This window comes from Lepisosteus oculatus, chromosome 5 (assembly GCF_040954835.1).
Source record: "Lepisosteus oculatus isolate fLepOcu1 chromosome 5, fLepOcu1.hap2, whole genome shotgun sequence".
In the NCBI taxonomy this organism is placed as follows: Eukaryota; Metazoa; Chordata; class Actinopteri; order Semionotiformes; family Lepisosteidae; genus Lepisosteus; species Lepisosteus oculatus.
Window position 1 is genome coordinate 6,886,175 of NC_090700.1, and position 12,149 is coordinate 6,898,323.

The 12,149-nt window shown below is 46.1% G+C and overlaps 2 protein-coding genes across 4 annotated transcripts in view; one reads left to right on the forward strand and one right to left on the reverse strand.

Annotated features, from left to right (window-relative positions):
* Positions 1-2,485: 2,485 nt before the first annotated feature.
* On the reverse strand, positions 2,486-4,823 carry ripply3 (ripply transcriptional repressor 3). 2 transcript variants are annotated; one of them, XM_015341611.2, is made up of 4 exons: positions 4,696-4,823; positions 4,477-4,540; positions 3,811-3,884; positions 2,486-3,361 (listed from the first exon to the last, which is right to left on the reverse strand). In XM_015341611.2, the coding sequence occupies exons 1-4, from the start codon at positions 4,821-4,823 to the stop codon at positions 3,157-3,159; spliced, it is 471 nt and encodes a 156-aa protein (XP_015197097.2). In that variant the 3' UTR covers positions 2,486-3,156. The 2 variants fall into 2 exon arrangements, with proteins under 2 accessions (XP_015197097.2, XP_015197096.2); XM_015341610.2 differs by having other exon boundaries at positions 4,657-4,823.
* Positions 4,824-5,018: 195 nt separating this feature from the next.
* Positions 5,019-12,149, forward strand: part of hlcs (holocarboxylase synthetase (biotin-(proprionyl-CoA-carboxylase (ATP-hydrolysing)) ligase)) — a 38,559-nt gene continuing 31,428 nt past the window's right edge. The window contains exons 1-5 of one of the 2 annotated variants that reach the window (XM_015341609.2): positions 5,019-5,108; positions 6,902-7,054; positions 8,817-8,979; positions 9,442-10,472; positions 11,182-11,364. In XM_015341609.2, coding sequence (XP_015197095.2) covers positions 5,079-5,108; positions 6,902-7,054; positions 8,817-8,979; positions 9,442-10,472; positions 11,182-11,364 — 1,560 coding nt within the window. In that variant the 5' untranslated portion in view covers positions 5,019-5,078. Of the gene's footprint in view, positions 5,109-5,403; positions 5,750-6,901; positions 7,055-8,816; positions 8,980-9,441; positions 10,473-11,181; positions 11,365-12,149 lie in introns of those variants that run through there. The other variant, XM_015341608.2, reaches the window with a different exon arrangement.

Here is a 12,149-nt window from a genome sequence, read left to right on the forward strand (position 1 = left end):
TGTCACTTAAAAAACAATTGGCAATGGACCGTTCAAATCTAGATCATTTTACAGGGTTTTTGTATTTAGTGCAGTTTTCAGGTAGAGTCCCAAATGACTAATATCTGCTTTGATTTATATTCTCTTTCCTTTGTAACTTAAGCATAAGCAACATGGTCGCTTAAGCATACGCTTGCATCCACTATGTTCTACAATCTTTAGACTGGGGGGCAAATTGAAAATAAACAAAATAGTCCCTTTATTTTCAGAGTAGATTTATATTTTTAGATTTATATCAATTATATTCATTAAATATAATTGAAAAAAATCAAATCATTTTCTGTGAAGTGGGAATGAAGGAATTATCCAATTTTGTACATGCTGTGGGTGCACTGGCAAGCACTGGCGAGCTGGACTGTGTGATTATGTCTGTGCGGTAAAGGTCATGGCAGTTCACGACCCCTTGAACTGTCCAGTCTGCTAGTGAAATGGCCATCGCCCATCTCTTTATCTGCTGGGTTTTCACCAGGGCTTTTCAATCAGTCGGTGGTGGAGAAGCCGCTCAACTCCCAAATCGCTGTCTGGACTCGAGCCACTCTCGCAGGCAGGGCAGGAGACCATCGCACTGTCGTCAGTATGTGAGATAAGGCATCAAAAGCAAACAGTGCTCAGATCAAATGGCCTGGCAGTGTTTAACCCCATGTGTACTGGAGTGTCCCTGGCCCTTCATGTAAGCCTACCCAGATCACATGTCAGGAATCCACTACTGTGCGGAGAGAGACTGACTGCACTGTCAGCTGAGAGCTAAACTTGCCCCCCGTCTCACCTCCAGCCCCAGCTTTGATCACTGCCTTTCTTGTCAGCAGAGAGATTAGTGGCCAGTTGGATGTCCAATCCATCTTTTACATTTTGCTTATATTCAGTTAACACCACAGCAAAGAGATATGTTTATCAGAAAACAAAATGCTGTCTTGGACTCCAGAGTTCTGCAGCATGAAAAGTATTTTAGGGCCAGAATACATACAAAAAGGAGCCATAAAGCATTATTGAAGCCAATGCTGATTTGCAATTAAGGATATACTACTGTCACTTTGTCTGTTTTCCTATCAGCTCTTACACGTGCACATTGTAATTTCTTTAGTGTTGCTATAAATTTACAGAATATACTAACTAAAAACAGTCAATGTAGTGCAGCTGAAAATAAATGAAAACATCTTTTAGAACAGATATGTGCATATCGTTTTGATCTGCTGACTTTATCTCGCCAAGAGAAAACATCTACCATTGAGCTACCAATACTCTTCGATTCTAAAACAGAAGACATTCACCAAATTATAAATTAATCTTGACAGTTTATATGATAAAGTAGGGGCCATTGTACATCATGGCTACTGATATTCAATTTTCCGAAATGCCACAATTCAGATTCCTGAAATACCTTGAAAAATGTTCTCCAGCAATCAATATCTTTACAAGAAGACATTATTAGAGGGAAAATGCAAATGTGTTCTCTGAGAGAGACACTGAGTGGTATTCATTACCTTTCATTAAAAATAAAAAACAAATTCCCTCTGATTAAAAAGATAGCTGATGAAAAAGTGTACACTTGGTCTGCTTACGGTTGGCAAAGCAAAGTTCAGATTGTTCTTTCACCCCTTTTAGAATTAAAAATAATAATTCCCCATGCTGGCAAATTGCACTTTTGCGTTTGAGGTGAAATCTTATCACAATGCACCCTTGAAGAATAGGTACTACATTGGAAATCCAATTTAGTCAAATCTTCCAGAGGAATTGTGTCACTAGATATGGGTCACTGTAGCCACCACTCAAGTGGATACATTGCTGTGGTACACATTTGTGACTGGCGTGATTTATGTGTGCCTCGTCCATCAGTTAAAACTCAGTAGTTCAAAAGGTATATCTTAAGTGTCTGGGAAAACCAGTGATTCTGCACCAAGAGCATTTATTAAAGAAAATAAATTAGAAACCTGGGAAGATCCCTACAATCCCATTTTTCTTCATTATTTTCTATGTTCTTCTATGTATGCTTGTATTTCTATGTATCTTCGTCTTCCAGGGCACTGAAGCTTGTAGCTGCTACTTGCTTTGTCTGCTGGCACACTGCTGGCTCAGCAGGTGAGGGGGGCTGTGACCTGCAGCCTGAAGTTCACGGGTTCAAGCCTCACTCAGGCAGCATGCATGGCCAGACCTCAGGGTCTCTGTGGGAGTGGCTTTTGGAAACCGTGACTGAGCGAACTACCATCATTCTTGTGCATTTAAAAAGACATGCAGGAGTGGCTTTGTCTGTGCAAACCTTGTGTGAAGTGCCCTGTCTTCTGTTCATTACTTTTAGAATAATAAAACAATAAACAGTACAAAGAGTATGTTTACATTTTGGAAGGAATACAAATTCTACAGAAGGTACGAAGGGACAACTTCAATGAATGCAAGAAAAGAATTTGGCCTAATGGAACATTTAACTCGGTGAAGAAATGAAACACTTGAATAAGATACAAAACTGTACAGTTTATTTAAAAATAAAAACAGGGCATAATACATTTTCATCAAAACTTTATATATTTACACTGTATATGTAAACAATGTTGAAGTTTGCCTGTGAATAATATTAAGATTGAAATAGACCAGTTATAGCACATCTAGTAGTACTGGGTATTGTAAAGTTTCTTGAAATAGTTCTCATCTTGCAAGTATCAAACTGTGAATGAAATTCTCAGTGAAATTTCCTCTACAGCATCCAAGACCACAGCAAAAAATACACCCGGAAAAAAACCTGGAAAGTCCAGGGTGATGTATCAGCACATGAGAAAGAATGTGTTCACTATTGTGTATATCAACACCTCAAAACCATAGGAAACGATCAAATAATTGCTGATATAGTGCTGCTCTGAAATGCAATTATTCTTAAGTTGGGTTTTCATTTTATTGAGTTTAAAGGTCAGTTTACAAGCCCTCCATATAAAGGGTATCGATTCTGCGTAGTCAGCAGCTCGGAGCGACCTTCCCCATTTTGGTTTCCTGTTGCTGTCTGAGGTGACCCTTCCTACGGCACAGCCTGTGACCCCGTGCCCCCCTTCTCCTCTGTTCATTAAGTTCTGTTTCCAAAACAGCGGGCGTCTTCCCGTCCTGACATCCTGTCCTCGCCAGGCGTGGCAGTCATCAGAGCATGGTGCCACCATCGCCTGGGCCGAGCCCCGTCAGCTCAGTCGCTCCGGCCTCGTACTCCTCTTCCTCCTCCTCCTCCTCCTCGGACTCCGTGTCGTCATTGTAGAAGTGGATGGTGGCCTGGACAGGAAAGCTGGACAGTACTTTTTCTCCCATGTGGCGCAGGTACTCCTGGGTCTTTGACCTGGGCATGTAGAGTCTACCGACAGAAGAAAGAAATACACGTTTTATTTTTGCTACAGTACCACAGACAGAAAGGGAATCTCCCCCCCCCTTCCTCACTCGCCCACTGTACTTATACAAGAATGACATCTAGTAATGTTGAAAATAATAAGCCCTTCAGTAGCAGAAAGTCATAGGACTAAAAAATAAATAAAGCAGTACGTATTCCTGGAAGGAAGATAAATGCAGGTCTTGCAGTGTTTTAGATCAAGTTCGTTTCACCAGTAATTCATCAATTCATTCCAATAGTAATGTAATTAACATCTGCCCATCACCATTTTTCAAAGCCTGCCTACAGAAATTTAAGCAATATATACAACAGGTTTTGAGTCAAGTTTTTGATAGTTTAGTCTGATATTTGATTCTTAGAAACTTGTGCTGCTGGTTTTCACTGAATTCCAACTTATGTTCCACACTCACACTTACCTGACCGGGTGTTGAAATCCGAACGCGCCTTTTGAGATCGGTTTCTTGAGAGAGTTCAGACTTCCAGAATCAGACTAAAAACAGAATTTTTTTTTTAATATAGACGCTTCGACGTTTCTCGCTTTGGCTCTCAATTCACAGAAATAACCACCACACAGACAAGTGAAATGAAACATTTCAAAAAAGATTTAGAAACAAGAACTACCGCATGTTTGCCTACGTGCTTATTCGGTAAAGATAATGCGAAGACTAAAAACAGTATAATCAGGTGAAACCGCAGAGCACGCAGATGTACAGTACGTCCTGTTTTTACCCATAGAAAGTCTTGATCCCCAGGAAAACCGATTGTTGAAAATTGTAATTATTCAAATTAAATGGTGTATATTGGAAAAAGCAGAGACAATCAACATAACCTGGGCACGAATCCGACGAAGCAATAAACTAAAGATGGATTTGATCAGATGCATCGGCCAATATTTTAATAGCAAGATGTTCTTGTCGTTTAAAAGTTCTTGAAAAAGAAACGAACTATAAACAGAATAAATCACCAGAATTAAGCGCAATGGGTTCCATGTTTCCTTTAGCACGATCGTGACTTCAAAGTGATTCATCGATTTATTTATTTTAAAACCAGCCTCTCTTGACGAAACGCAGGTTTGCTGTTACCTTTCCGTGACGCAGTTGAACATCTCGGCTGGTCAGAACCCAGGGTCTCCATATCGCCGAATCGCTGCAAAACATTTTTTTACAAAAATGTTAAAGGAATCACCCTTTCCCCAGCATGTCCTTCATCACTGTCAGAATAGCTTGTGCTTATTTGTTTAACCACTAGTCTATTACTATTACCTATCATTATCACAAATTTCTCTTTGCTCGATCGTATACCATTTCTGTTGTGCCGGATGACCCGGCTGTCCCACAGGAGACACCCGACAGCACGGACAGACACGCGTGACGTGGACGTTCAGCGTACGGGCCTGGGGCTCCATCTCCAAGCTGTGCGGGAGCATCATGCGTCTGCCACCGGTCCTCCTTCGACCAAACACCCGGACTGAGCGGCGCTGGAGAGAGTGTGTGGCTTCTTAAGGCTGTCCCCGTCAGGCCCGCTGACGTGGGTAAACAGAGGGGCTTGCTCAGACAAATTGAAGTGGGTGTGATTCACCCTGAAGTGTTTACGACCGTCTCCCACGGACCATCGATCAGCGCCTCCCACCCCCAGCTTGTGAATGGAAATAATTTACCTGCGGGAAAACTGTTTCTAACCGGAAATGCATTTTCGGGAACAGATTCAATTTACAGTAAGCTCCTTTTCAAATGTTTATCACACGCACCGTCTGTGAAATGCAACCACCTCTCACACGTTGTGAATGAAATGTCTGGCACGTCTTGTCTTGCACACCACACGTTATGAATATTGAATATGATTCTTAGGAATATGAATATTCTTGTTATGAATACTGCCAGTACCCAGCAGCAGCTTTCGGTACTAGAAGGCCTACAGTTTGCAGCGGCGCCCGGGTCAGGCTCCGGGTCCGACTCCCCTCTGGTGCCCCGGGAGCGCACGGCACGCCTGACGCGTTGACGCGGCCGGAGGAGGGGCGGAGCGCCGCCGGCAGCAACAGGGAAGTGCAGAGGAGAAAGGAGCCGGCGAGGCTGCCCGTTCGCCCCTTTTCTGATGCGGTGAAAGATGCTGATCACCCTGTGCTACGTCTACCTGTGGGTCCGCTTCCAGAGGTGCTACACGGTGGTGATCCGGAGCACCGTGCGCAGGCTGTGCGGGGGCAGTCGCGGCTTCGCGTTCCGTACTCTGGAACCGGGACAGTGGCAGAAAAGGCAGCCTGCCGCCGAGAAAAGTTTCCAAGCGCACAGCCCCTCTTTGCGAGAAGATAAAGTGTTCCTCAGGTTGGGCGACAAGGTCTTTTGCATTACCGAGCCTCAGGTGATCGCATTATCGTTCCGCCGTAGCTCTCTAGCGTGCTCCGAGCGTCCATGCTAAGCTCCTTTTCCAGGCCTCGCCGTGCGCTCCACCTGACGCATGCCGAGCGGCAGCAAGTTTGCAGATCAGGGATACCGCAGCAAGAGATCTTGAGAATGAACAGTTCCACTGGGTTATAACGGCATTCGCTTAATTGTCGAACAAATCATAAATGTATCTTACGTGAAAGAGAGTACAGAATTGCAGCATCTTTACAAAAGCTATTGGAAAACACGTTTAATGGCTTCAAATGGAGACCTCCCAGTTTCGTTTAGGCGGTAACATAAACCTCTGAATAGCAGTGATATTAAATCATCCCACATCCATTCGTCCGTCTAAAATAATAAAGTTGTATCTGTTATAAATGAGCAAAACAAGGTTTGCTAGCAGAGTAACACGGCCACCGCGGGTGCCACAGGGAATTTGAAAAAGTTTCCTTTAAGATGAACAAAGTAGATTATTATGACTATTGCTGCTTAATTGATACTAATCGCACAAAAAAGTTGTATCAAAAACGCATGGAAGGTAATAATTCTCTGTACAGAGTTTTAGATGCATCTTATTGCAGGTGAAACAGTATATGCATGATGTTAGTGTCTCTGGGAGTCAGACAAGGAGTATGTGTGCTCTCAGTAAGATTTTGAACTAGGTCTGGAGCACTTGCTCAAGAGTAGGGGTGCTGTCTGCATTGTTTCGGCTAAATTACTCTGTGGGCTTGTACAGTCTGGCAGAGTTGAATTACTCCCCTGAATTTGCCTGGTGAAGCGTTTTAACCCTTCTCCCTACCTGCTGTGTAGTGGGCAACGAGTCAGCCAGGCTGGTGCTACACTTCAGTGTTGGATGAAGAGGGTCTGCTATAGGTGGAGAGGTTTGAAGTCCATTAGGGATAAAAATAGCTTAATAGTGTATTCATCAGGAATTCTTAAAGTAAGAAGAACTGTTTTGATTAAATGGAATGTAACATTAATAAAAAAATGTCAGGTTTCCTACTACATTCCCGGCATTTGCAGTTAATAAAATAGTGTGCTATTTTCTCATGAAACCAATGCTGACAATACAGCACTATTTGTATGTGGAATAGCTCTGTTATCCTGAACGCTTGGTTTGCATTTACAGCCCTGTGATGACCTCAGCAAGTGGACTGTGTTGCTAGGATCTCCTCTAGTTTATCTGGATTCTGTTTCAAGAGCCAAGAACATTGCCTTTGTGATAGAGGCTTCGTCTGATCAAGAGCTGGCCTTAAAGTCACTGCCCACATCCCGGAGAAAGGTCAGTCTGCCCAGTAATGCAATAAACTTCCAATGATAAAAAGGCCTCCTGAACGCACTTTTTCTCCAGATAGTGACCTAAGCATTACTGTTCGATAGTGATGCCGTTCCTTTGCAGTTAATGAACTGCAAAGTTCCTCAGGTTTATTTATGAAAGAAACAATAAGTATTGACAAAGATTGCACATAGAGTTATCAGCTCTCAACCTGAGAAATCAAGCTGTGGATTCATTCCGAATACATCTAGTTTTTTTCAGAAGGTGTTCTGTTCTTTTTTTAGTCTTGAAACACTGTTTCCCACTCCACCCTTCCACCCTCTGCCTTTGCAGCACTGTCCTCTTTTTCTGTTCACATGGGGGTGTTTATTAAATGCTTAAAAAGCGTGCAGGCCTATGCTTTTTGTTGGAGTCTGTAATTACAGTAGGTTGTGCTCATTTGCCTCCCAAAAAACCCAAAAAGGTTGTAGTAGACTTTCACTCCCTTGCTCAGCTGATTGTGCATTTCTAGTCACTTGAAGATCGATCTGTCTGTGAATTAGACTTCTGAGGGACTTGGGTGAAGATCTGGACAGTCTATTGTGACTCCACTCACTGGTTCCTGATAGCACAGCAGGATGGACAGCCCTGTAGGCCAGTGTTTCAGAGGGCCCAGATAAACGGGTCGCTGGTGGTTAAGATTGAAATGTCAGGCTACTGCTGATCAATCAGGAAGCGGTTGGTGTCTTTACCCTTTGATCTTTCTGCACGGATGGAGAAATCTGCTCCTTTTGCACCCATTCCGCTGTAGGAGCTCTTGGGGGGGAAATGGCAGCGGCCCTCTGGGTTATCTTTCTCCACGGTGGTGTCCTGCTTCTCACTTGTCTCAATCTCCCTGGACTCCAGCTTTGATAAGCTCGCCTCTCCCCCCCCCGGAGACAGTGTGAGGTTTTGACATGCTCAGCCACGGAGGATGCACTTATTTGCGGAGCTGTCTCCTGCACTCAGAAACCTGAGCCGCCGCTCTTTGTCTGATTCTCGGAGCCCCTGGGACGGCTAGTCGGCCCGTGGCCCGAGTTTTGTTTTTCCTTTTGTCTCCTGGAAGGCTGGGTGTGGCCGTCTCAAGTCGGGGAAACCTGGTCAATGTCGAAGGGTGCCTCCGACCATTGAAAGCTCTTTGAAAAGAGAAAGCTTTCGGCATATTTTTGGGAAGTCATGCTTAAAGGAGCAGCATATCATATCCGAGAGGCGAGAGCTCAGTTCCTGTCACTCAGGAAGCTTTTTGAAAGGCATTAGCCGATCTTTGGTGAACCGAGTGGAATGAGCAAGAGTCCTGTGGTTACAGCAGGAGAGGAAATGGAGAGGGGGCTTACCTGTCTATTTGGGATCCACATTGTTTCTCTCTTGCCCCAGGAGGCCCGAGTCAAAACGAAGGGCACCCCGCTTGTTGCCTCACTGACAGAAGCACTCAAGAAGGCTTCAGAATGTTTCCGTCTTTATCGGTAGTGGAATATGTCATTAGACTCTTAGGACACAAGGACTGAAGTGTGCTGATAATGGTCAATTAATATTAACAAGTTTTATTTTATTAAAGTTGTAAAATAATATATAATAAAAACGCACCAAACATGAGGAGAGAAAACTGACAGTTTAGTCCAGAATTGGACTGCGTTTGCCTTTTTTTTTTTGCTGAATATCTTATTTTGCCACTGCCTTCTGTTTTTCTGAGTATCAGGATGGCCAACCAGGCTCCTCCAACCCTGAAGCGTTCTCGTTCTTTGATTTCCAGATACTGAAGTGGTCAGATCACTGCTTGCCTCTGGCCCGCAGCCCTGGCCAGCCTTTCAAGGCCATTGCAGAGGCCAGTGTGGAGGACTTCAGCCAGATCGGAGTGGCTTTCATGGAGGACAGGCTTCAGATGGACAACGGGCTGGTGCCGGACAATATAGTCTGTGAGTTCGGGGGGGCGGGGAGCAAAGATTGTTTGACCTGATTGCTTTGGATTGTACAAATGGAGATCTCGGTGTTAGACGTGATTACGTGGGGGAAAGGAGCTTTTCAAGTCTGCAGTGCAGTAGACTTTTGTCCTACCTTGTAGTGTTTGTACAGATAAGAACGTAAGTGCTTTTTTTCCCTGTGTTGTTAAGATAATCTTTACAGGTCTTAACAGCCTGCATATTTCTTGTATGTCTAATTAATCATGGCATATCTGTGCATGTATTAAATTATATGGTTGATGCTTTTAATCCAGGGCAAATTAGAATTTGTACCCATTCATTGCATCTTACTAATGCTCTGCCTGGGGAGTTGAACCTTCCTCCTTACAGCTGTGAGCCCAGATCCCTGCCTGCTGCTCCACACTGCTGGCTATATGACTGTTTCACGTCCCCTCTCTGCTCCCTCTGTTCCCCTAGCTGTGCTACTCCAGGAATCTGCCCTCAGGGAGCTCGTTGAAAAGAGGCAAATGGCTACTGACAAGCAATCGCAGCCATCAAGACCCCAGGAGCCTCCTGGCATGGGGCCTGTGGCTGAGGCAGCAAGCGGGCACGGGGGCGATCGTGGAGGTGCGGTCCAGCAACGATCTCACCCCGACGGAGACGGGCAGCAAAGCTCGGAGACCGTTCAGGGGGAGAAGGGGGCAACGGGAGGCAGAGAACAGGAGGAGGAGGAGGCAGAGATGGATAAAGAGGAGGCAAACGGTGTGAAGGACCATCACAAAGAGGGCCATCACCTGCATCTCTCCAGCTGCCATGAGTGCCTGGAGCTGGAGAACTGCACCATCGAGTCGGTGAAGTTTGCCTCTGCGGAGAACATCCCTGACCTGCCTGACGACTACATGGGCTCAGCCAGCAGGGAGGAGGAGGACGAGCGTTCCTGCGGCCAGTCCAGGAGAGCCAGCGTCACAGGCAAGCCCCCCAACGTGCTGGTGTACGCCGGCCAGGAGCCGGCAGAGTCCGAGGCCCGGTACCGGCGAGTGAGGGGCCTGCTGGCGGAGTGCCTGGACGCGGACAGCTACGTGGTGTACCAGCTGAGGCACGAGCAGGTGCTGAGCCAGCCCTGGCTGGAGAGCGCCCGGCTGGTGGTGCTGGCTTCGGACGAGCCGCTGGCCCCCGAGCTCCGCCAGCGCTTCCTCTCCTATGTCTCGCTGGGCGGCAGGCTCCTCGGCCTGTCCTCCCCCTTCTGTTTCGGAGGCCTGGCCGTCGTCCCCAAGGCTGCCTTGAGGAACCGGGTCCACAGGCTCAGGTTCGGCCGGGCCGGCGAGCCCGGGCCCGAGCCGGAGCTGGAGTTGAGCGTGATGGCCAGCGGGGGCGTGTTCGTGAGGGAGGGCGACGCCGAGACGGACGGCCAGGTGGAGCTGTGGGGACAGCTGAGCGGTCAGGACAAGGACGTGGTGGTGGTGAGGCTCGCCCGTGGAGACCGGGGAGGCCGAGCTGTTCTGTGCCAGGTAGGAGCTGCGTCGGGCAGGACACACACACTCCTACCGCACACGGCACTCCTGCCTTTGAGGACACACAGGAGCAAAATGGTTACAGGCAAGCCAGAAATATTTGATTTGTAAGGATTTCTGGAAATCTCTGCAGTCAAAGGTTATTCTTTTTCAGGACTTTCCTAAATTAAATTGCACATTCAGTAATCTGAACTATCCTATTTCTTTTTCAGCAGTTTTCAACCAGCATGTTGCTCACAATACTCTGAACTAATGATGTGGTAACAATCTCTCTCTTGGGTTCCATTGCGTTATGTGAACTATAGGATACTGAGAGAGATTAATAATGAGGGGGGTTAAGAATGAGCCTCTAATTCAGCAATTCACAACCTTTTTGAGTATTCAGACCCCTTTGTGAATTCCTAATGTTTCACAGAGCACCACACATTACTATTTGTTTTTTCCAGTCTCTTATACGCGATGATCTGTCGTAACAATAAAGCAGTAATCTGTTCTATATGTGCACACCTATAATATGAGAAACGCTTCTTCGTTAGCTCAACAAATGTATTAGTGAAGCAGTGCAGCGTCTGTATGTGAATATACGAGTGTATGTTAGCTGTATGAGGTGACTGGCGGTGGGTTTCTGACCACACAAAGACCGATGGTCAGGTTAGGAAACACAGCCCGGCCTCCCTCCCCCTCTCTTTCCCCCTCTGCGGCGCAGGTTCGTCTGGAGACCTCGCCTGACTCGGGGGACGTGCAGAACCCCGAGGACTTCGATGAGCTGAAGGTTAGCAACGCCCGACGCTACGAGGCGATGTCCAAAATCTTGAGCTCTCTTGGACTGAGCTGTGAACCGAGCCAAGTGCCCCCTCCCAGCCCCATCCACCTCCTCTCTTCGTCTCAGGTGGGCAGCTCTCTCTCTTGAACTGTATCGTCTCGAGCAGTAAAGCTTCTCCCTGGGCAGGGGATCTTCTGGTCTTGGCTGAAGCAGATGTTTTTTTTTATTCCAGGTTGTTGTTGTTTATCCCAGTCAGGACAGAGCACAACTGGCGATCTGTTTGCATGGGCTTTATCATTTCCTGGCCCTCTCTAAACTCTCACCCTGCTTGATCTGCTCTTGTCTTGAGAACATAGACTCACAAAGCTGATGGGTCCTAGCAAAGGTGTGAAATGGAGCCTTGGTTGTGACTAAGCAGCTGGCACCCCCTTGTGGTCATCAAAGAAAAAAACGTGCATTGAGCTAGGTTTAGGGCTGGGATTTAGGGTTGTGTTAGACCTGAGGTTAGGTTTCATGTTATAGTAAGGCCAGCTACTGTTAGGTTAAATTGTGTTCAAGGTTGTGCTCGAATTCAGTTTATCAGAGGTTTTGATTGGGAAAAGAATCAGAAGTTTTTTTTTAGCATTACTCTCGGGCTAAGATAAAAAACGCACACATATCTAACTTAAGTCATTCCTGAACGAAGCGCAGAAGTTGCACCAGCCTAGTGATATCGCTTGTCAGTCCTTGATGATGCATATTGGTGTAATAACTCTTTATCCAGGCTGCCAGCCTCCTCATGTGTCTGCTCATCTAGTTCAGCGACCTTTATTAGCGACACATAGCGATGTTAGGAGGAATGTTTTCTTCAAAAAAGCTGTGAAGCCAGAAGAGGCTGGATCTGGGGTCTCTCAGGAGGTCCCCACCTTTCT